Consider the following 23,624-nt stretch of genomic DNA (forward strand, 5'->3'; position numbering starts at 1 on the left):
GATTAATGCAAGGCAATGTCGGTAATAGAAACAACATGGCGTCCGTCCATAAACCATATGATGAGGATTTAACCAATGCCGAGCAAGGTGGCGAGTTCAAAAAGTGTCCAGACGTTTGTGGACCCGTAAAAACCCGTAAAGCCGCACAGCGTCATTGAAGCTCACCACGCATGAAAAATTCATAAAAAGCCGCCGCACTCGACTTTCATCTTGAATCTCACATCAGAAAACCACCAAAACGCCTTTTGAGGACTGACCAGTCAACTACTTGAATGGAATATAGCAACGGGATATTAAAAGTCAAAACACCCCTGTGCAAAGGAATTTGTGATAATAATAATTTAAAAAAAAAAAAAAACTGAGACCAAGATAATCATTCATATGACATACTGTAAAGCAGTGGTGTGCAAATTACGGCCCGGGGGCCATTTAAGGCCCGCCGTCCATTTTTCAGTGGCCCGCCACATTTGCTAAAAATAACATTTGACTCAGTTCAAATCAAATAAACAAAACAAAAACAGGTGCCATTAAAGGTTATTTTAGTTAACTAAAACTAATTAAAAATTAAAAATAAAATTCAAAAATCAATACTGTTACCAAAATAAAATAAAAACAAAAATGTTTTTTGTTTTTTTTTAAATGAAAACTAACTGAAACTACATTTTATGTTCCAAAAACTAACTAAAACTAACTATAAGTTTATAGTTTTTAGTCTTTGGTAATTAATTGAATGCATGAGCCTTTGGGGATGATTTGAAATGTGATTTTTAGTCGATTTATTTTTTTATATCAACTGGAATAATGACGTTTGAAAGTATGTCACACAGAAGTGACGTCATCTAGCAGCAGCCAATAGAAAAGCACCAAAAGATGACGTCGCTCACATGCCGTTTTTTTAAATATTAAAAAAAAAATTAATACTAATACTGAAACTAACAAACTAAACTAAAACTAAGCATTTTTTTAAAGAACTAAACTAATAAAAACTAACTAAAATGAAAAATTGCTAAACTATAATAACCCTACTGCCAATAGTTTAAAATAAAGTTTATATACTGTAGCATTTTTCTAAATCTGCAAAAGCACAAATCAATTATTTGTACAATTTTTAGGACTAAACACAATTTCTCTTCATAACGTTACGTGGCCCTTGCGTCCTTCCGATTTTCAGGATGTGGCCCTCAAATGAAAAACAACTTGAACAATTTTCAATAGGGCAAATGAAAGTAAGAAATAACTGAGTTCATGTGGTTGCACAATTGTGCACCCCCCCTTCCTACTGGGGGTGTGGCTGCGTTTGGAAACAACCAATCACACTCAAATTCAAGTTCAATGGGAGTCAGCTGCCACTATTGAAATTGCAGATTTAGATTTAGACATTTCCCGGCGTTTTCTTTCTTTCTAGCGGAATTCTAAAGATTTGATTTTATTTTTTCCAACACTAGTACGTCCGGATGAATTCGCTTGACATTATTTATTATGTGTACTGCAGCAGCGCAACATGTAGAAACTTTGTGGAAACAATTCACTCGGCAATCACCCTCTCCTCAACTTTTGGAAAGCACCGACCAGGTCAGCACTTTGGGGTCTTTTTTAGGGGGGGAGGGCCCCCCCCCCCCCCCCCCCCCCTAAGCGTGAAGTGGACACATCCACTATGTCAGCTGTCTTTTACAGGCGTTCTCTCGCTGCTAGCTGCTCTGCCTCCTCGAGCGCCGTTAGCCTCCCTCGCTCGGGCTCTGCTTTCCTCGGATAAAAATAGATAGCCATGCTAACACATGCGCCGGCCCCGTCTGGCTTTTTTTTTTTTTTTTTTTTTGGATTTGATTTTTTTACATGTTTATAGTATTTCTGTTTTTTTTTTTTAAGTTGGTCTTAATATTTTTTAAATGCTTAAACATTATCTTGTTTTGTACCAAAAAATAATAATCGTTTGAATAATCGTGATTTAAATTTTTGCCAAAATAATCGTGATTATTATTTTTTCCATAATCGAGCAGGCCTAGGCCCGTGCCTAAATGTGAATGCTAGATTTCAGATTTGATTTGATAATCTGCATGATGTATGCTAAATGCTAATTCTACGATATATGCTATTGGTGATACAGTTGTATGATGATGTTTTTTTGTTTTTGTTTTTTTTTTGTGTGCATTTTTCCATACAATACAGTACATATTGAAAGTTTCTATAATTGTGATGTTCTAGGAGAGGTTTTAACAGGGAGATTAAGTCGGGGAAGTCCCCAGTCCCACTAAAGGTCCTGCCACTGGTGTAAATAAATTCACAGACATACGCACATGCACATGCCAAGTTTGAAGCTAGAAGCTTGCCAACATGAAAGTAAGTCAACTTCCTTCCTTTTTTGGGGGGATGCACCAACATGTTCAACTACTGTTTGGACTATTGTTGGATTGAAATGAAACGTCATCCAGATTTGTTCAAGCCTCTCCTCGCCAACCTCCAGGTTTGTAGCAGCGCAAAGTAAGCAAGGCGGACTCACCGTTCGCAGGAACTGGATCTCCTCCTCTCCCTCGCCCCCTTCCGCCATCCTTCGCCGCGCGTTACTGGCAGCACCTCCGGAGACAAGACAAGATCCTTTAGTTTGCTCTCTTCTTCTAGCGTTGCGTTATCTCCTCTTCTGTCCACTTTTTTCTCTCTCTCTCTCTCTCTCGGTGTGAGAGCGTGTGGGTGTGCTGGAGGACAGCACCCGTCCGGGTCGACTCTCACAGCGGCGTGCGACAGAGTGTGAGGGAGGGAGGGAGGGGCATCCCCCACCCCTGCATGGCACCCACCTTGCCATGCCACCATGTTTGTAGAAGAAGGAGTGCCACTCCTTCACACCGACACTCCTCCCTCCCCTCCTTCGTCATGTCTGAGGCTAAAAAAAGGATTGAGGAGATGGTGGAGGGGCACCGTGACAATGTCCACAATCACATTCAGAAATTTATGTCAAATATTTGTAAAATTTTCCAATTTCCTGGGAAAATACCAACTTTAACATGTCACAAAAACTTAACTTAAAAGTGTCCAAATCGTAGAAATTTCCAGCCTTTCAACAATCAATATTTCTGACATTTAACGCACTAAGGCAGTAACTAAAACAGTCAATTTATCTTGTTTTTTGTTGTTGTTTTTTTTAATGAGGACATAATCAACAGAATAATCGATCATTCATGGCCTGAGAATATATTAAAATGAGATTTTTTTTTTTTTTTTTTTTTAGCATATACAACAAACCCCCAGCAAACAAAAACAAATGACTCTGCTAACAACCCAAGCTAAAATTAGCTCCTCCCCAAACGCAAAAACTATTCTAGAACGGTCAATACATACGCCTTAAACATATTTAATCGATACCAATTGCTGCTTTCCAACTAGTTGGGGCTTTTGGCGGCATCTTGTGGCATCTTAAGGTGTTACGGTAAAAGCGCAGTAGGTGAGTTTAGAGGCTCGACACAGTAAAACACAGGGTTTCTTTTTGGTTTTGTGAGTTTTGTTTTGCAAAATTTGTCTCAATAAAGCTTGGGAAACACTAAACGTATGAAGCATTTGTGGAAGGTGGATCCGCATGATTGTCATTGGCACAGTCCTCATGCAGATGCGCACACACTCACGTTCTTACCTGCTCCGTATCCATCTGTCATCCGTCATTCTCTCCTCCGTCTCCCACTGCGGCATGGGGAAGGCGTTTTGGGGACACAATCCCCGCCTGCTGCCGGTCGAACGGAGACAAGCAAACACGGGCAGCTGTGGGAGATGACACGCCACCGAACGAAGACGACCCGAGGTGCACTATGGGAATTGGAGTCCCCGACGCCGCCGATCTCCCGCCTGTGGCTCCATTTTTGCCCAAGTCATGACTTGGCGTCTGCTTGTGTAGTGCAGTTGCATTGTTGTGCCTGAGAGTGGCGACATTGGGTTAATATTGGGCTGAGTGGAGTGACGAGCTCTTTTCTATGAAGCAGGAAAGATGTGAAGGAAAACAAGTAATCGCCTCTACAGTACAGGAAAAACTGACGGTGGCCATTTTAATGCTGCATTCGAGGATGGTCGGAAGTCGGACTTCAAACCAGGAAGTGTGTACGGGAACGCCCTCTTGAACTCGGAAATTCCACTTTCCAAAAAAAGGACCCCGACTTAACCGGCGGACTACAATGTGACGTCCATGGCAAAACACAATTTACTCGAGTATAAAACTAGATAGCTTTCTTCATTCATAAATATTCGCCATAACTTCACGTAACGCCAAGTGACAGTATTGCCGCTATATCCCTGCATGAAATTATACGGTAAACTACTTAACTGTATGGAATGCTTATGAAATAAGATTACAACAATAAATGAAGCATAATTGCAAAAAAGGTACGTTTTTTGGAGGTCAAATTGAGTTTTGAGGACCAAAATAAAAAAAACAATTTATCACTATCCGCCATTTTGGTTGTTTACTTTCACCTCGAACGCTTTGAGGTCGGACCTGGGAAGTGTAAAGTAACTAAGTAAGCTAACGTCAAACGGCACTTAAACTGTCACTTCCGGTCAATACAGGAATTGTCCAGTCCAAAGCCTTACGTATAAGTTGCCCTAATCATATTCATACGTTTTTGGAAACAAGAAAAAAAAAAAAAAGGAAAAAAAAAAGTCAAACAATAAAATCTAGTTGCCTCATTTTGTAGCACAGTTGTAAATTACCGTGCGAGTGGCCTGAATGACAAACACTACACTGGCAGTCGGTTAAAATTGATTTATCGTTTGATTTCTCACAGAATACTCACAAAGTACTTTACATGGTTAAAATACATAGGTATGACGCATAGAGGCACAAACTGTTGGAAGGAGAGAAAAGAAAAAGCCAATTTAAGTCGGGGTTTGTTTTTTTTCCCCCCTTCTTGTTAAATTTGAAGGAATTTGACATGAAAACTGTTATGACTGTTATGGCATCGCACGTTACTGGTCAATTTGAACTGCAATTACGGCGTCGCATCAGGACCAGCTGGAAGTCACTCTTATGGACATGGTGGCCATTGGGAGGTTGATGACAATCCCAAACTTCCGGTCCATTCCGTTCCATCCTGAATCGGGGCCGCTTTTCTGATGCACTGAACCCACACAAAGTGAAGCGTGATTTAGCAAGGCATGACTATTTCGAAACAAATCTGAATTCAGTCCAGTGTGCCTTAAAGAAGTCAATTTTCTGTAATATACCCACTTGAAGATGACTTGAATTGGCATTTTCGCAGCAGTGTAACTTTCATTTCTTGCCCTCACAGGCTCCGTCAATACACGAGCAGCGTGGGACTTGGCACGCACGACTGCAGGACGCCTCGCTCGTTCGCTCTGCTTTGCATCTTTGCCTGCTTCTCGATGCCATATCGCCCTCTGTGCCAAGCCAGTTAGCTTCCTGCGGCGAAAAGAGGCCACCTCTGCGCATTAATGTCCCCCTGTATGGTCGCCTCTTCCTCCTGGTGGCGTGTTCAAACAAGGATGCCATTGAGACCGCCCCTGTCCAGCTGCACGGCCGCATTCACAAGCGCAAACACTAAGCGCCCTGTGCGGTCGCTTGACGCCCTCAGACATGACACTGGGGGGGGGAGAAGAAATCGGGATCAGTAACCTGATATGGATCTCATCTCAAACGGTGGTCCCTGGAACAACGGGGATCCGTGAGCCATCGTTTGGGGGTGAGTCAAATCAACTAATTGTGTTGTATGAGTTTTAAGTGAATACCTATAGTAGGCCGCCATACAATAAAACAGAATAAACCAGTGGCTCGTAGCCCGTCGGCAGTATTGTGACCCGTTTTGGGCTTTTGGATGGTTCTGACCAAGCCATTTCAAAATAAGATACTGCCCACGTGCTCCATATCAACCCCATTTTTTTTTTTTTTTTTTTTTTTTTTTTTTTTTTTTTTTTACTATTATCAGAATCAGATTAGAATTTTATTGCCATGTAAGAGATTAAATTTCACCTTACTATAAATTAATAATTCTAATAATTCTGATAAATAGAATAAAATAAACTACCTCATTACATTGGCTAACAAATTTATAAAATATATAATTAAATATATGATTGCACAGACAATGAATATTTATATGGATAATATAAAATATAGAAGGCGAGGAATATATAATATATTCTATGCAGCCCCACAAGTCGATATTCGGATGAATCTTGTCTTCGTGGAAGACGAATGACTCGGCAAATTCCATCTGAATTTACGTATTTCCACGTCATTGGGAGCAAACGAGTTAAAGATTCCTGACATAACATCGTTCTGACAGAGAGTTCCAAACATCATGTAACATCACACAGCCTAAAACTAGTTGAAACTAGGTGACTAGGTCATGAACTCAAACTCAACCCCAAGCGTGAGACAAGACCCAAACGTTACTCCTGCATGACCCGAGTCATGACGATGCCAGAAAAGAACCAGAATGCCGTGTTCAGACGAATACTGGTGCATTAAAAGAAAAACAAAAAAACAAACAAACATATTATTGTCAAGAAAATGCTTCTAAATGCTATATTTTCAAGTCGGATGTTGACAAAGGTCACATTAACGGTTGAATAAACGTTGACAACAGCTGGCCCATGGAAACAGATTTTTTTTTTTTTTTTTTTCTATTTCCATGATTTCCTATGGGAAGTGTCCAGCAAATGCTGCTTCCTGGGGCACCCTGATTGTTCATCACTCCCTCTCCCTCTTTTGCCTGCCGGCCGGCCGGCCTGCAAACTCTCCTCCTTCCTATACAAGTGCTGCATGTGTGCACCATTCTCTCTCTGCCCCTCCCCCTTTTGTACACGCACACGCACAGAAACTGATGCAAGTTCCCCTATCTGCCAGAGCCAGTTCCTCCATTTAAGATGCTGACTTGTTTATGTAGACACCACTAGTGAGTTTTGTTTTGTTTTTTTCTGCTCCGTTGGCCCAAACTGGTGCGAGGCCTTCTCTTCTTTTCTCTTCCACATGTCGCCTTGACGGCAGGTGCATGAAGTTGGGCTCCACTGATTTGGGGGGGGGGGGTCTTGACTGACTTTCTGGCTGACGTTTTGTGGATGGCTGGAAGGTGAGCGCTTGTAAGAGGAGGAAGACGAGGAGGAAGACGAGGAGGAAGACGAGGAGGAAGAAAGGGGTCAAGCATGGATCCGTAAAGGACGCCGTGCTCAGATGCCGGGCAGGCGGAGGAGGAGGCCGCGGAGAGAAAACAGCCGCAATGAACAAGCCCAAGAGGTAACGCCAACACATAGAAATTAGTGCGTTAAAACTTGTGTAAGTGTTGTGTTTGTGTGCAGAGGTTTTGAGGTCGTGACTCATAATGTGCATGGCATTGTGGTTTAAAAAAAAAAAAAAAAAAAAAAGTGCTAATCTGTTTGTTTTTTTTTGTTTTTTTTAATGTTTGCATCAGCCATTTGTGTGTCGCGATGCAAGAGTAGTAGCGACGCGCACACGCGCGGTCACAGCTAATTTATCTGGCCTGCATGTCAACATGCCGCCTCGTCTTCATAGTTCAACATTCAACAGTTGTTGTGTGTGCGCCCTGAGCTCACTTTTATGATTGAAAAATAGGCTATTGTTAAAAAAAAATACTAATTTGTTTCCCAACTACCAAACATATTTCTGAACAAGTAAATACTGCAATTATCTACATTTACTCACAAATTGAATTCGACGCCTGTTTGATTAAACAGGAAGCTAATTAAGATGCATAAAACGCAACAGGTGGACACACCTGCTATATCAGGTGTGTCCAAACTTTTTCATTTGAGGGCCACATCCTGAAAATCGGAAGGACGCAAGGGCCACATGAAGAGAAATTGTGTTTAGTCCTAAAAATTGTACAAATAATTGATTTGTGCTTTTGCATATTTAGAAAAATGCTACAGTATATAAAACCAATTAAATAGGTAATATGGCAGTAGGGTTATTATAGTTTTGGCAATTTTTCATTTTAGTTCATTTTTATTAGTTTAGTTCTTTAAAAAAATGCAGTTTTAGTTTAGTTTGTTAATTTCAATATTAGTATTAGTTTCATTATTTTTTTTAAATGTGTATTACTTGTGCGCAATATTTAAAAAAAAAAAAAGCATGGGAGCAACGTCATCTTTTGGTGCTTTTCTATTGGCCGCTGCTTGATGACATCACTTCTGTGTGACATGCTTTCAAACGTCATTATTCTGGTTGATATCAAATAAATCGACTAAAAATCACATTTGAAATCATCCCCAAAGGCTCATGCATTCAATTAATTACCAAAGACGAAAACGAAGGACATATTTGCTATAATTAGAGTTAGTTTTAGTTAGTTTTGTAAACAAAATGTAGTTTCAGTTAGTTTTTTTTTAGTTTTTTTTTTAAAACGCATTTTCGTTTTTATTTTATTTCGGTAACAATATTGTTTTATGAATTTTATTTTTTTTTCACTGGTTTGAGTGAACTAAAATCATCTTTAATGGCACCAGTTTTTCGATAGCGTCCCTTCTTACTTTGACCATCTCCAAACATTTTTCTTTTGTTTATTTGATTTGAATTGAGTCAAACGCCATTTTTTAACATATGTCGCGGGCCACTGAAAAAAAATGGACGGCGAGCCGCCCTTAGGTTGGACACCCTTGCACTATACGCTTCAATATACCTTCCGCCATCTAGTGGAGGAGCATATCATTGCTCTGACAGTCCCTACAGTTGACTCATTAATGAAGTTAAGCACAATGAGAAATTGATGTTTTTTTTCATGATTTATCGATTTCAACTTTTGACGGTACGGCTTCCTTCTGTCCTACTTTGGAACTTCTTTTTTGCTGCCGCTGCGGTTGTGAGCACAACTCTTATCAGATGGTGCGATTGACACATGATGCTCGTCGCAAAATATGAGCGACACTTCACTTTAAATCCTGATTGCGCAAGCAACCATGCAGTAGATTTGTATTTATTTTTTTATTAGAGTTATGCTGTAGCAAATGAATGAAAGGCTAAATGTCCCCTTCGTGCAGGTTGTGAGGGGGCTGAAAAGGGACCGAGGATTGGGGGGGGGGGTCACAATCTCTGGCTTCAAAGGGGCTTCAATTAATCAATTAAGGACAGAAAGCAATGAATTTGCATATCCCTCGGCCGGAGAGGGAGGGTGGCAGCGTATTTAGCGGGGTGGGGGTGGGAGGGGGTACTGGTGGGCTTGTGGCTCTGTTGCCAGGAGTCCTGACATAGATGGGAAGAAGAAAGGGGGGTTTCCAAAGGGAGGAAAAAAAGGGGAAACAGTTTAGCGACTTGAATAGCGTGCAGGGGGGGATGAAGAAAGAGGAAAAGACGACGTCGGTGAGGAAAAGGTGAACAACTTCCTGTCGCTAATACGTTCACAACCACGCTCGACTTAATTCTGAAGATCTTTCTCACCTGCTGTCTGTCCTGCAACGACAAGGGGGGGAAATACCCAAAACCAACCTTATCAAGAAAAATCTAAAGCGTTTGATCCTGTTAACATTTGGTCTGACTCACAAAGTGTCGAGAAAAGGTCAAAAGACTTCTTTTTTTTTTTTCTATTTGCACTTTAAAAGAGGTTTCAAGCAGTTTTAATGTTGAAGTTGACTGTCAAACTTCACACAAAACAAGAACTACACTAAAGTATCTCTCAAATATGAGACAAAACAGTCCGCTAGCTTAATGCTAGCTCTAGTTAGCCTCAATGTTGTTGCCGTACCTTTAAGCAACATAATTCAAAACAAAAGTATTTCAGTACTTTTTGCACGATTTGACAACAAAGAGATGAACGTCAACATTCTCAAGGTGAACATTTGCGAGGACTTTCGGTGACACATCCAGATGGCAACTGTCTGAAATAATCAAGTTAGTGCTACTGGGGGACCAAATATAAAGTAAAGGTATGACAAAAACACCATTTTAAATATGGGCAAAACACGAGCACAGCAGGTGCATGTGTGTATTTCAATGTTCATAATACATTTCTCGATGCATCAGCTGTCAACTAGAAAGGGTTTCAACAAGCAAAACTAACAACATACTGTCATTCCCCTCCCCACAAAAAAACTCGTGAAAAAAATACAAAACATTGAACAGTTGACCATTCAAAAGTTTAGAGTTTTCCCGTAAAGTATTTTAGGTTCATCTCAAAATGTAATTTTGAGATTATGATCAAGTGACTTGCTGTGTCCCTGTCCTGCCTGCAGTAAAAAAAAACAAAAAAATTATGAATGTAGTCATCATTGGAGCCACATGTAATAATATTTGACTACTTGTGTAAGCGTGCGTGCGTGCGCAAGAGAAGGGGATGAGGTCTGGCCATTCAGGGAACTTGTTGTCATTTCTCTGAACTCGCAGCGTTTCCTGGTAATGTCACAATATTAGTTAGCAGCAATACTGTTGCACACACACACGTGCACGCGCGCACACATTTCTACGCGTTATGCAGGACTCGCTGGAGACGTACACATACACAAACAGGATATTTTTATTAGCTATGCATGCAAAAATCATTCAAAAACAAATCAACATTTTTTTTTAATATATAAAGCTGACTTAAAATGTGTCACTTTTTAACAATTGTCTTTAGGTCGAACTGGTGTTGGCATCACATGAGGAAAAATTCCCTGGCCCCCAAACCAAAATGTTGACCTCTCGATGACCTCTGGTCAGCGCGTCTGGATGTTGCGAGCTTTTTTTTTTTTTTTTTTGCGCCGTACTGATGTGCCGCCGACTTGTTGCCAGGAAGCCCAACTGCGAGAGTCCGGGCGCGCTGAAGAGCAGGAAGTCGGCGCGGCAGAAAGTGCACAGACGCAACACGTGTCCCAGTCCTCAGGACATCAGCCGGGCCCTGCAGGGCCCCTCCACGGCCCCCAGCCCCAGCGCCAGCGCCAGCGCCGCCAGCCTGGATGAGCTCATACTACGCTGCCTCGGCTGCTTCGGTCAGTCGCAACCCCGTTATGCAAATGAGGGCCGATACAGGGAAGTGGGGTACATTGAGAGGGGAGGGGGTGCGATGGGCAGGCTGATACAATGGAGGGGCTTGTTTTGCTAACGGCTTCGCAAAAACTTTTTGGGTCCAGGAACCGCTTACAGGGGAGATTTTTATTTTTTTTTGCAATGACCTCCTCAAATTCAGTCGTGTCCAAACGACGACATAGTGGCCATTTGCTGACCATTTTTCTTTATCTCCTCCATAACTCTCCACACTGTTTACTTATAATCAAATCGGATTTTTTTTCTTCTTTTTTTTTTCATGTTGATCAATTTAAAACTTTCAATGTGAAAATGTCTCTGGTCAAACTGTTTTGATCATTTGTTCAAGTCCCAATGACACTCGTATACAAATTCCTGGGTGGAGGTAATGATGGGATGTATCGAGGGCCAAAACTGCCAAAATTCGAAATAAATACATGACTAAATAAATAAATAAATGACTAAATAAATAGATAAATGAATGGCCAAAAGTGGAAATCAAAATAGATTTATTTCCAGTTATTTTTTTTTCGATCTAATTTTTAAATTAGATATTTTTTTTATCTTCATTTTTATTTTCACGTTTAGTCATTTCTTTATTTGGAATTATGAGGCTCATATGAACAAACAAACCTTGATCCGTGTTGCGCTTCTGTTGGTCAGATTCCGAGGGGAGGCTGTGCAGCCCGCGAGGGTCCCAGATGGTCCACATGACGCTGATGATGCACAGCTGGGTGGTCTCGTCGCAGACCTTCGCTCAGAAGCTCCTCGCCTTATATCCTGATGCCCACGCGACGCCACTGCTCGAGCAAAAACACACTTTAGGAACACATGGTAGAAGTAGGCCAATTTTTGGAGGGAAAAAAAACGAGCCACCAGAGGGTGCTAGAACTGCACAAATGAAAATCAACCCGACTTTTTTTTTTTTATATCGTGATATGACGATGACGATATATTGTGGCAGTTTTAATGTCATGATATTGTCGTTATCATCACATCCCGAGAGGTTCACAGAGCAAAACTGTTCCCAGTTGATGACGCATTTGTTTTTAGAGATTCTGAAGCCGAATTCACTTTGCCCGACACGTCCTATTTAAGTAACTGCTTGTCTCAGCAAAACTGTCAGCAATTAAGAATGGGTGTGGCCAATGGAATTAAACGCAGCTTTCCAAAAATTGTGGTTAAAATCGCATTTCCTTTTTCACATAATGCCAACTAGTTTCAAATCATCATTTGGATTTATTTGCGTTTTGCTCACACTGGCTGTCTTTGTGAGACATCAAAATGTCAAGTGTGAGAAATATTCAGGAAAAAAAAAAAGAAGGAATGTGTTCTCCTTGACTGTGTCTCACATACAAGGACTGCCCCCCCGAAAAGAGAGGCCTGAGGCGGGGTCAAGTGTGCCACCTGGTCAGGTGAGCGAGAAGTCACTCCAGTCCTGACAGAACCGGTTCCTTTTTTTTTCTTTTTTCTTTTTTTCCCCGCCCAGTTTTTGTGCTTACTAAACACGCTCTCCTGTCGCGCCCGGGTCGGGTGGCCAGGACCTGGATCGGCCAGTTCCCCGCCGTGTTCGAGGCCGACCCCCTTCTGGAGCAGACCATGGGGGACCTGTGGGCCTTGGTACGCTCCGACAGGGAAGAGGCGCACATCATCGACACGTCGTGCCTGTGAGTTGCTTTGTTTGTTTGTTTGTTTTTCGTGCACGGACATTTTTTTTTTTTTTTTAGATCAACTCGCACGTCTTGACTTGCGTCTTTCGGTGTGGATTTGACTCATTCTCAGCGCAGTTGTGTGGGTTTTCCCCTGGTCAATGTTTAATTAAATATCTTAAATAATGATGATCTCGACAATATACTTGTTACTACCCGTTGCCCACTGTTGTATGAATGGCAAAGGTACAATATTTGCCATATAAAAAAATATTGCAAAATATTCACGCATATGTTGGGCTTATTGAAGACTAGAAATCGTCTTCAATACAACAAAAAACGAAAGAGAAACCTTGCCACTTCCTTTAACAGACGCCTCTGAACTGTACTCTGCCAATTGGTCCTCACTTCCTCATCCACACAAATTCACTGGTCCACGTCGATGTGGAAACACGATGCTCACCATGCGTACAAGCACCCGCGCGCTCCGTTCGAGCAGGTTTATGAAGCTTTTCGTTCACAAAGTCTGTGCGACTTTTGGCTTGATCGTCTTTTCAATTTTCTGCCCGTTGAGAATCTGTCAATTGCCTTACTAGCGATAAATCAAGGTCAAGGAAATAAATACATGAAAAACATACGATTATTTTAGACTCTAAATAGTATTCCGTTTGCGAATGTAAGTCTTGATGATTGATTAGTCACTCGTTTGCTAAGGATTCTAAACAGAATTTGTACATTAGCTTAACTGAAAACTGAATTGTCTTTGATGCTTACAAAAATACGAAGGCCAACATTAACTTTGTGGGGAGAAAAAAACAAAACAAAACACGTCAGCTTTTGTGGCGTTGTCTAAATTACAATTTGATGAATACGAAGCCGCGTACGTTAACTTTGTTGGAAGTTCTAAATTAGCCATCGAAAACATACGTTAGTTTTGCTGAAAAGTTTACATTTCCACTTTGGTGTCCATGAAAACATGCTACTACATTCGGGTTTTGTTTTTTGGTTTGTTTTTTTTGGAAAACTCATTTGTCTCTGATGTTGCCAAAACTCCGACAAAAGCGTCATTGAAGACTAAATTCTATTTAACTCATTTGCTCGCAAAAAACGTATAAATACGTTGCCGTGGTCCCAAAGACGTATTTATACATTATCACAAAAACGGCCAGCAGGTGGCAGCAGAGTATACAAGATCAACCAGGGCCATGTTGCAAAAGGCTGATTTGAAAAAAAATTGTGAATAATGATGAAATTTAGCTATAATCTAATTCTAGTTGCTGCAAAACGGAAACGGATACAAACATACTTTTTTTTTCCTGATCAAAGAAGAGACTAAGCTTTCTTGTGGTAAGTTCCATGTTTTGATAGAAAAAAAGAACACAATATTCTGTGGGTCTTGCACCAAAATGAGTCCAAATCCAGTAAAAACCAGTGAATGAGTTAATAGTTACAAAATATAAATGCTATTTTTAATCAAAAAATTCCCATTTTCTTTTTTGATGTTTACAAAACTAGACTAACAGTTTTGTGGGTGAAAAAAAAACGTGTTCAGCATGAACTGAAGTCTAAATGACAGATGGATAGAAATGAAGGTTTAACCCCGTCTCTTTTTTTTCCCAGAAGCCCCCACGTGAACGTGTCCCAGGCCCCGTCGCCCTCCGTGAAGAAGAGGAAGGTGTCGCTCATCTTCGACCACATGGAGGCCGACGAGATGGCCGAGCACCTCAGCTACTTGGAGTTCAAGAACTTTTGCAGCGTTTCGGTGAGAGCATCGCGCGACTTGACCAGTTGATGACGTTTTGACTTAACACGCGTGTTCCCCCTTTGACGGCGATCGGTCAGTTCCTGGACTACCGCAGCTACGTGGTGCGCGGCTCGGTGCGGGACAACCCGGCACTGGAGCGCTCGGTCATGATGTGCAACGGCGTCTCCCAGTGGGTCCAGCTCATGATCCTCAGCAGGCACACGGCCCAGCAGAGGGCGCAGGTCTTCACCAAGTTCATCCACGTGGCTCAGGTGGGCCACCGAGGCAGAAAGTCATCTTGGGCTCGTCATTCGCACCATAACGGCCCGTTCTAACAACGTCAACCGTAAAATATGATCCCAAGCCGAAACGCGTGAACATCATTCCCAACATTGTCCGTTTTGTATGGCCAGAAACTGCGAGCTCTGCAGAATTTCAACACGCTGATGGCCGTCACCGGAGGCCTCTGCCACAGCGCCATCTCCCGCCTCAAAGACACGTACAACCTCCTGCCTCCTGACGTCACCAAGGTACTCTGACCGCTCACAAATACTATGAAGGCCTTTTAAGATGTCGATTTGACACCAGATTAAAATAGAAGAGGCCAAGGTTAGACTGACAAAAAAAAATTTGAACGAAACTCAACAAGATTACAACTAGACCAGAATTTTGTTTACGTTAGAAGGAACTAGACTTGACTTAACTACGTTAGATCTATGTCAAGACTAAATTGAATTAGAGGAGGTTAAAAAAAAAAAGAAAAAAGAAATTAAACTATAATTGACTGTACCAAAAAGATAGACTCAAAGAAAAGCCTAAACGAGACTAGAATCCCAAAAAGTTTGAAGAACTGAACTAGCCTCAACTACAGTAGACTAAAGAGTAGAATAAATTGAATTAGGAGAGGCTAAACAAGACTAGATTAACTGGATTAGACTAGTTTTGATGAGACAACACTAGACTCGACTATACAAGATAGAAGAAACAAGACGACGCCGGACTTGTCAACTCTGGAAGCGACTAGATGGGAATAGACAAAACAAAACAAGACGAGATAGTTGAGACTAGACTAGGATCAACAAAACTAAACTAGACCCAGCAGGAACTGTTGAGACTGGGCTAGACTTGATGAGATGACACTGCACTAGACTAGCCAGGTGAGACTACACTAGACTAGACTAACCAAGACAAAACTAGATTAGAAGTGAGAACACATGGGACTATACAACACTACACCAGATAAGACTAGACTAAAATAATCTTGACAAAATAGGACAGGTTGAGACTAGATTAGATGAGACTACATTAGACTCAACCAGCCAAGACTAAACACGATACAAAGCGACAAGACAACACCGGACTAGTCAACTCTGGAAGCGACTAGATGGGAATAGACGAGACAAAACAAGACGAGATAACATGGGACTAGTTGAGACTAGACTAGGATCAACAAAACTAAACTAGACACCGCAGGAACTGTTGAGACTGGGCTAACCTTGATGAGATGACACTGCACTAGACTAGACAAGTTATAAAGAGACAAGACAAAATGAGACTAAATGTCACCAAATGAAACAACAATGCATTGAATAACACTAAATGAAGCTTCAGTAAACGAATTAAAACATGACTAAACTAAACTAAACGAGCAAAACAAAACTGAAGTAAAAAATAAACAGTAGGACTGTTTAGTTAGAGTGAACTCTTAAATACTGAACAAAACTCGACTAAACTAAGATTGGCTAAACCTATCAAGAGTGCGCTAAACAAGACCAGACAATACTAAACCGGATGAAACCAGCCTAAAGTGGACGACTATTATTGAAATGAGCGCCTTCTGTCTCGATGCTGTCAGGCACTGAGCGAGATGACGGAGCTACTGTCATCGCGCAGCAACTACAGCAACTACCGGCGTCTGTACAACGAGTGCTCGGGGTTCAAGGTGCCCATCCTGGGCGTGCACCTCAAGGACCTGATCTCCCTCAACGAGGCCCTGCCCGACTTCGTGGACGGCGACAAGATCAACCTGAGCAAGCTGCAGCATCTCCACAGCAACGTCAACGAGCTCCTGGAGCTGCACAGACTCACGCCGCCGTTCGAGGCCAACAAAGACCTCCTGCATCTCTTGACGGTAGGAGACCAGGACCCGGGACCCGGGAACCGGGAACCAGGAACCGGGAACCGGACCGCTACGAGGAGTTCCGCTGGAATGTCGCCAATGATGCCTTTAATGCTTCAGCTCTCTCTAGATCTCTACTACACTGAGGACCAGATCTATGAACTCTCCTACACCAAGGAACCCAAGAACCCCAAGATCCAGGTCAGTCACATTCACGCTCAGCAAGCTGTTGTGTATTTCACTAAAACATAAAATGTTGTGTATTTAAAACTACATACATATGTCTTAGGAAAGTCCACTTAGCTTAAAGCTCACAAAAAAAAAAACCCACAATGCTAACAGTTAGCATCATTAGCTAGGTTTCAAAGCACTACACATAAAATCAAAAGTACATGCTGTGAATTTAAAACATAAATGTTATGCATTTAAAACTATGCCTTAGGAAAGTCCATGTGGCTTGAAGCTAACAAAACAAAAAACAATACTAACAGTTAGCATCATTAGCTAGCGTTCTAAGCACTAAACATAAAATCAAAAGTACATGTGTATTTAAAACATAAATGTTATGCATTTAAAACTATGCCTTAGGAAAGTCCATGTGGCTTGAAGCTAACAAAAAAAAAATTCCAACAGTTAGCAACATTAGCAAGCTTTCGAAGCACTACACAGAAAATCAAAAGTACATTTATGAATTGAAAACATAAATGTTATGCATTTAAAACTATGCCTTAGGAAAGTCCATGTGGCTTGAAGCTAACAAAAAAAAATTCCAACAGTTAGCAACATTAGCTAGCTTTCGAAGCACTACACAGAAAATCAAAAGTACATTTGTGAATTTAAAACATAAATGTTATGCATTTAAAACTACATACCTATGCCTTAGGAAAGATTGAACAAAAAAAGCTAACAAGCAATGCAAAACAATGCTAACAGTCATTAGTCAACTTGAGAAGCAATTTTTTTTTTTTCCTCCCCCCAACACAAACGATGTATCATCTTGTATGATTAATATGCCGATATTATATTGTGACAGACCTTTGGCACACTTAAGTTGAACAATCAAACGCTTGTTTGGGTTGTTAGCGTGGGCGTGATCGCTTTGCAAGAAGAGCGCACCGCAACCGTCACTCGACCGCATCAAAGTGCCAAGTTGGGCTGTGACGTACGCGTACGCGAGATGTGAGTTCATCTGTGTAACTCTTTTGCTTTTCTTTCGTGGCCGCAGCCCGTCACGCCAGTCAAACCGCCAGTGGTGGCAGAGTGGGGGTCAGGGGTCGCCCATCGCCTCGACCCCGACACCATATCCAAACACGTCAAACAGATGGTGGATGTGAGTACAACATATACTGGATGAGGGGCCGTCAAGGGGGATCTCATTCACTCATGATGACCAGGATTCATTTCGGTGTACGACATGAGAGCATTTCAGTATGTGGATTTCAGTTTGTGTGGGCATATTTTATCTTGTGTCTATGACAATATTTCGGTAGCGTCGAAATAGGGTTTCATTTGTGTCAGATTGAATATGAGAACATTTTGTATATATGAGAGCGTTTAAGTATGACGTCATGTGTGGGAGGATTTCAGCTTGTTTGTTTGTATGGGAGTCTTTCAGTAGTGTGAAGAGGGATTTCAATTATGTGTGAGAGTGTTTCAGTAGTGAGTGTGAGAGCATTTAGTAGATTATATGAGGGCATATCAGTATGACATGAGAGGACGTCAAGTCGTGTGGGTGGGTTTGTTTACTTTTTGTGCATGAGTGTTTCAGTCGTGTGAAGAGGGATTTTAATTTTGTGCGAGAATGTTTCAGTAGTGAGTGTGAGAGAATTTAGTATATTTTATGAGAGCATATCTACGCGAGAGGACTTCAAGTGGTGTGGGTGGGTTTGTTTGTGTGTATGAGAGTGTTTCAGTAGTGTGAAAGAGGTTTTCCAATTTTCAATTGTGTGTGAGTGTTTCTATAGTGTGAGAGCATTTTATGTTTGTGTTTCAGTATGATGTGTGGGAGGATTTCATTGGTGTGGGCAGATTTAGTTTAACTGTGTTTCAATCGCGCATGAGTGTTTCAGTAGTGCCTGTGAGTATTTATTCATTTATGAGAGTGCATCAGTACGACATGTGGGAGGATGGCATTTGTGTTCATGAGAGCGTTTCAGTATAGCGTGAAAGAGGATTTCAGTTGTGTGCAACAGCGTCGAGTGTATGAGAGCATTTCGGGTGCGTGATGCGAGTTAGGATTATGTGAGAGATACTCCTGAATTAAGTGAACGTCATTGACCGGGTTGGCCACAGGCGCGAGTTTCACTTCCTGATTAGTCGGGAGCGCAAAAGGAGACGTGGCCAACACTCCCTTGCGTTTGTCGCCCCCTGCAGTCCATCATGAAGAACTACGACCACAAGCAGGACGGCTTCATCCCGCTGGAGGACTTTGAAAAAATCGCCGCCAACTTCCCCTTCTCCTTCTGCACGCAACAAACTGACAGGTGACACTTTGCTCCTAAACATTATATGACTTACACCACATAATCCATCTTTAAAAAAAATAATTAAAAAAACTGTGTCAAACCGACATTTTCAGCTTTTAAACAAATCCAAAAACGACCCTAACCGCCTCCCACCAACTCTTTGGCAGACTCGGTCAAATCAGTCGCGAGGAGATGACGTCATACTTCATGCGCGGGATGTCCGTGTGCGCTAAACTGGGCTACAACTTTAACGACGCGCACAATTTCCACGAGACCACCTACAAGAGGCCCACCTCCTGCGACACCTGCGGCGGCCTTGTCAGTCTTTGCCATTAATCCGCAAATAACAAATACAAATTGGGAGATAATTAATAACAATAATAATAATAATAATAATAATAACCTTGCTGGATGGTGTTGCAGCTGTGGGGATTCATCAAGCAAGGCTACCATTGCAAAGGTAAGGAAGCGTCAGCGACACAGACAAAATGGAGACCCATGCTTGGCTGTTCAAGCACCCAAAACAATAAGAATTAAAGCTGAAGGGTTTCCGGGGGATTGTGTTCATTGAAATACATATTTTAACATTTGCGTGCATTTTTGAGTATGTTCCGAAACGAGTCATTGCGATACTTGCGATTATCATAATTAAAGCTGCAGATGCCTGATAAAGAACACTTTCCAATAAAATGGCTGACAACCTTTTGGATAGATACACGTGTTTGCAAAATCTGGTTACATTTTTAGTATTTTGAAGCCCCCAAAAGAATAATAGTAATAGTCATCATTAAAGCTGTAAATACTAGTAAAATAAAATAAAAAATAAAAAAAAAATAAAAAAAGGGCCTTCAAATTAAAATGGATGACTTAGGTAAAGGTCCCAAAATAACAGCACTAATAATTAATGCTGCAAATCCCTAAAACAAAGCTTCTTTCAAACCAAAATGGCTTACTAGTGTTTCATCTCGTCACTCGCCATTTTGTTTGTTGAGGTCAAGAAGCCGGTGACGGAGGCTGGATGGCTTGATGAAGAGTCGGACCGCTTCCACGCGCTCAACTCAAGTCACAAACATGACTTGAGGCGGCCATCTTACTTTTAACCCTTGACCTTTGCGAGGAGTGCACACCTCTAAGTGCAGTAGCCACACATGACCAGAGGGTGGCACACTAATCAAAAGCTACCATACTATGGTCAAGATTTCACCAACAACAGAACCGAAATAAACATAAAGACCCTTGATTGATTGGATTTTGTATTTAAGCTTATTATTATTATTTCAGGGAGGACTACAAAAAAAAATGTATTTTGGAAGTCTGGAATTCCAATGATATGAATCATTTTAAATTAAACATGGCCTTTGATTTTTTAAAAACAGATTTAATCAATTAGTTGATTGATCATTGAAGTAATTGTCAAACATACGATCAAATAAAAAGTGATGAACATAAAAACACCTACGGGGTGAACTAAAGCTAAATGAAAAGGTGCTCTTCAAACCAAAATGGCTGCCGACATGTCAGTTCGTTCATTTTCTTGTGTCCCGTCATGAAATTTGTGAGCGCTACCAAAAGAAAAGCAAAACTTTTCATAATTAAGCTGTCAATCGCTTTAAAAACAACAAATTGGCTGACTGTGCGTAGACTTTGGCGCATGTTTTGGTGCTGAGCCTCCAACAGAAGAATAGAAAGGATACTAATGAAAGGTTCGTTTCTGAGCAGGCTGCGGGATGAACTGCCACAGACACTGCCGGGATCTGGTGGGCCTCGAGTGCTTGAGAAAGCACAAAAGCACCAGCGGCTCCTGCCCGTGCACCCCCGCCCCCGACTTCCGAGCCAAGGGGAGCCTGTGGAGTAGGTGTCCCCACCTCCAAAATTCGGACCTGCCGGCTGCCACCCACCGCCAAGTCAACCCGCGCTTGTGTTTCCCCCTCATCAGGTTCCGAGGAGGACGCGTTCGTGTTCCCCCACGGCAACGACTCGGAACACCACAAGGGTTGCGCCCCCTTCAGGAAGAGCGCCGACTCTGCAGCTTTGTCGGACTGCTCCACTCAGACGGAGCCCGGAGTGTGGACCCCACAGGAGAAGAAGGAGCAGCGCAGGGTGTACAACCACGTTGCTCCAGGCCAGGTGAGACGACAAACTGCTAGCTTGTGGATCGCAAAAGTTTACACACCCCCTGCTCAAATGCAAGCTTTTTTGTGCTTTGGTCACAATATTACAGGTTTTATTTTTTATTTTATTTTATTTTAATTTTTTTTGTGTAGTCAAAACATCAATTTTTTCCCCAAAACGATTGAGATTTTTGCACAGTGTTGTGTGTATATATAAAAAGTGAATGTAAAGAAATAGCAGCATAATGTGACTTTTTTTTTTTTTTTCTTTTGTGCGTCAGGCCAGCACGCTGCCACTTCCCAGGAGTCGCGGGTGCTCCATGCGCGTTTCCTTGGAGGAGAAGCTGCAAGAGTTTCACCTGTGCAAGGAAAAGAGCCGAGAGCCCGATTGACCCGACGGCAAATGACGAATTTGCCCCGCCTCCATTTTGCGTTTCTTTGCTTCCGATTTAAACGAAAGGACAGTCGTCATATTGACTTACCCGGACGGTGTCGTCTTGTTTTCTGGTGCTACGTTTCTTGGGAATATCACGTGAGCAGTTTCCGGATCCAGGATGGAGGGAAATGAACACTACAGCAGAATTCCCCTTTTGTTTTTTTGGTGTGTGGCAGCTACCACAAAAAAGGTTCAATGTGTCTTAAAGAGATAGTTGGATAATTTTTGGACATGAATCTCGATTTCATCGTCACCTCCAGTGGTGTGCGATCAGCGTTCTGTGACACGAGTTCTGGTCCAGTGTTGGACGAGAAGAAAATAGTTCTTCTTCAAGTTGGCTGGGGTCACCTAAATAAAGCGTTTTTCTTCTGAAAAACAATGTGTTCAAAAGAGTGATACATTTGAATCACAAAACTCCCTCCTGAAAAAAAACTCAAGACTGCATAACCGCCGGCACTACTTTTCTGTTCGTTCGTATCACTGCGCAGCGCCCCGAATGCAGCTGATGTCACGCCTTCCGTCCTCGAAAAGACAACGCGCAGTGATACGAAGGAAAAGAAAAATGGCGGTAATGGAGTCTGACTTTTTTTTGTATGCAAATGTATCACTGTTTTGAAAACAATTTTTTTTTGAAGAAGAAAAACGCTTTATTTACTTGACCCCAGCCAACTTGCCAGACTATTTTCCTCCAAGCAAAACCGGACCAGAACTCGTGTCACCGAACGCTGTCGGGGGGAAGTCGGTGCTGATCGCACGCACTGGAGGTGAGGATGAAATAGAGATGTCAAAAAAAAAAAAAAAAAGAATCCAAACAATCATGAATTTTGTTTGTGACTATTTCAATCAGTTCTTTTGTGTCTTAATATAATTTTTGTGAAAATACCCCAAGGATGAATAATAAAAAAAAAAACATAGAAAACGGATGACTATTTCTGTTGGAAGGTGAAAAGCACCTAAAAAAATGTCATGCAAGAAAAGCCGACACGTTGGATCCAGGTGTATACAACTGCATTTAATTGTAGAAAGACAAGAAACGGCAGATTTTTTTTTCACACTGGTACAAAAGAAAAGTTTTCGGAACGTAATGAGATTTCAACTACGGCAACCACACAAGGATTTAAAAAAACAAAAACGCAAAATGCCTACTGACAAAGTGTCAACGACGCCTTTAATACGGCGGCCACTAAAATGGCGGTTTTCGCTACGCGTGACTGAAAATGAATTGTGAACTAAAAGCAAAAAAAAAGAAAAAAAGCATGCTTTTGCTCGCTTAACTCCCCATCAAAAATGCTTACAAACCGTCTGTCCTCATTCACACAAAGCATTGCAAGGGTTAGCACGGGGCTAGCTAGCTAGCATCTATCACCACACCGCCGCTTTATACAAGATTGATTTAGGGGAGAGCAAACAAGATGGTGGGGGATGAAATAAGTCGACAAAGAGGAAGTAATTTGGAGGAGCTACTGGGAGCCCGAAGACGAGCCTTGGCTGCCCTGTCCAGGGTAGCCGCCGTATTGGCTGTAATATTGGTTCCACTGGCTCTGGTTCTGGTAGTACTGCTGCCACTGCTGAGCGTACTGTGGACACGTACACAAACATTTCACCAGGGAATGTTTACATTGTACATTTGATATTTTTGTTTGTTTTGGTACGGCATGGCACGCTTATTCATCTCATACTTTCAATTTAAAATATGTGGAGCTGGCATGACTTAATCATCACATTTTTATTTTTGTTTGCCTGAATGGGATACTTGACTCATTTATCAATTTTCAAGCAATAAAAAGTGAATATTTTGTCGAGAATTAATTTGGCAACTTGTTTATTTTTCATGTATAATTAATACCTTGAGAAATACATTTTGCCACTTGCTGTCGACTGAAAATGACATCACGTGAGGTCAGAGGTCAGTCGGGAAGTAACGATATCCAAACATCACGATACGATATCACGATATGAAGCTCACAATACGATATATGGATATTGTGGGGAGGTTGACGATATTTAAAAAAGGTCACAATATTGTAAAAAATAAATACAAAAATTAGCTCATCCTAAAAAAAAAAATCTCTTACAATCGCTAGTAACGTTTATTATTGAGGAGCTTACTTGTTAATGCACACCCACATTGAGTTCCTCCATATATTGACTCAAG

At 41.6% G+C, this 23,624-nt stretch overlaps 2 protein-coding genes and 1 long non-coding RNA gene across 21 annotated transcripts in view; 1 reads left to right on the forward strand and 2 right to left on the reverse strand.

Moving 5' to 3' along the window:
• ryr1b (ryanodine receptor 1b (skeletal)) overlaps window positions 1-3,982 on the reverse strand; it is a 94,228-nt gene extending 90,246 nt beyond the window's left edge. For 15 of the 17 annotated variants that reach the window (XM_077494286.1, XM_077494285.1, XM_077494276.1 and 12 more), the window contains exons 1-2: window positions 3,620-3,982; window positions 2,498-2,571 (exon numbers count right to left, since the gene is read on the reverse strand). In XM_077494286.1, the coding sequence (XP_077350412.1) occupies window positions 2,498-2,571; window positions 3,620-3,641 (96 nt within the window). In that variant the 5' untranslated portion in view covers window positions 3,642-3,982. The remainder of the gene's footprint in view (window positions 1-2,497; window positions 2,572-3,619) is intronic. The other 2 variants (XM_077494289.1, XM_077494287.1) reach the window with 1 other exon arrangement.
• A 741-nt stretch (window positions 3,983-4,723) lies between these two features.
• On the reverse strand, window positions 4,724-20,081 carry LOC144032912 (uncharacterized). Its single transcript, XR_013287821.1, has 4 exons — window positions 19,876-20,081; window positions 11,579-11,745; window positions 5,204-5,575; window positions 4,724-5,093 (listed from the first exon to the last, which is right to left on the reverse strand). It is a non-coding gene; the product is annotated as an uncharacterized LOC144032912 (long non-coding RNA).
• Window positions 7,053-23,278, forward strand: rasgrp4 (RAS guanyl releasing protein 4). 3 transcript variants are annotated; one of them, XM_077540462.1, is made up of 17 exons: window positions 7,053-7,228; window positions 10,715-10,911; window positions 11,609-11,720; window positions 12,298-12,360; window positions 12,487-12,612; window positions 14,215-14,356; window positions 14,437-14,610; window positions 14,752-14,868; window positions 16,194-16,469; window positions 16,578-16,658; window positions 17,683-17,787; window positions 18,831-18,940; window positions 19,090-19,240; window positions 19,346-19,382; window positions 20,642-20,773; window positions 20,859-21,049; window positions 21,315-23,278. In XM_077540462.1, the coding sequence occupies exons 1-17, from the start codon at window positions 7,212-7,214 to the stop codon at window positions 21,423-21,425; spliced, it is 2,142 nt and encodes a 713-aa protein (XP_077396588.1). In that variant the 5' UTR covers window positions 7,053-7,211; the 3' UTR covers window positions 21,426-23,278. The 3 variants fall into 3 exon arrangements, with proteins under 3 accessions (XP_077396588.1, XP_077396586.1, XP_077396587.1); XM_077540460.1 differs by lacking the exon at window positions 7,053-7,228 and adding an exon at window positions 9,192-9,318; XM_077540461.1 differs by lacking the exon at window positions 7,053-7,228 and having other exon boundaries at window positions 10,677-10,911.
• Window positions 23,279-23,624: the final 346 nt, after the last annotated feature.

The sequence above is a fragment of the Festucalex cinctus genome, chromosome 13 (assembly GCF_051991245.1).
Source record: "Festucalex cinctus isolate MCC-2025b chromosome 13, RoL_Fcin_1.0, whole genome shotgun sequence".
NCBI classification, from domain to species: domain Eukaryota; kingdom Metazoa; phylum Chordata; class Actinopteri; order Syngnathiformes; family Syngnathidae; genus Festucalex; species Festucalex cinctus.

Excerpts from the sequence above, each read along its gene's own strand:
- rasgrp4 (XM_077540460.1), top strand. The coding sequence starts at position 9,200 with ATGGGAAGAAGAAAGGGGGGTTTCCAAAGGGAGGAAAAAAAGGGGAAA. Across the intron at positions 14,357-14,436 it reads AGAACTTTTGCAGCGTTTCG|TTCCTGGACTACCGCAGCTA; the intron begins GTGAGAGCATCG and ends GCGATCGGTCAG. Across the intron at positions 14,869-16,193 it reads TGCCTCCTGACGTCACCAAG|GCACTGAGCGAGATGACGGA; the intron begins GTACTCTGACCG and ends CGATGCTGTCAG.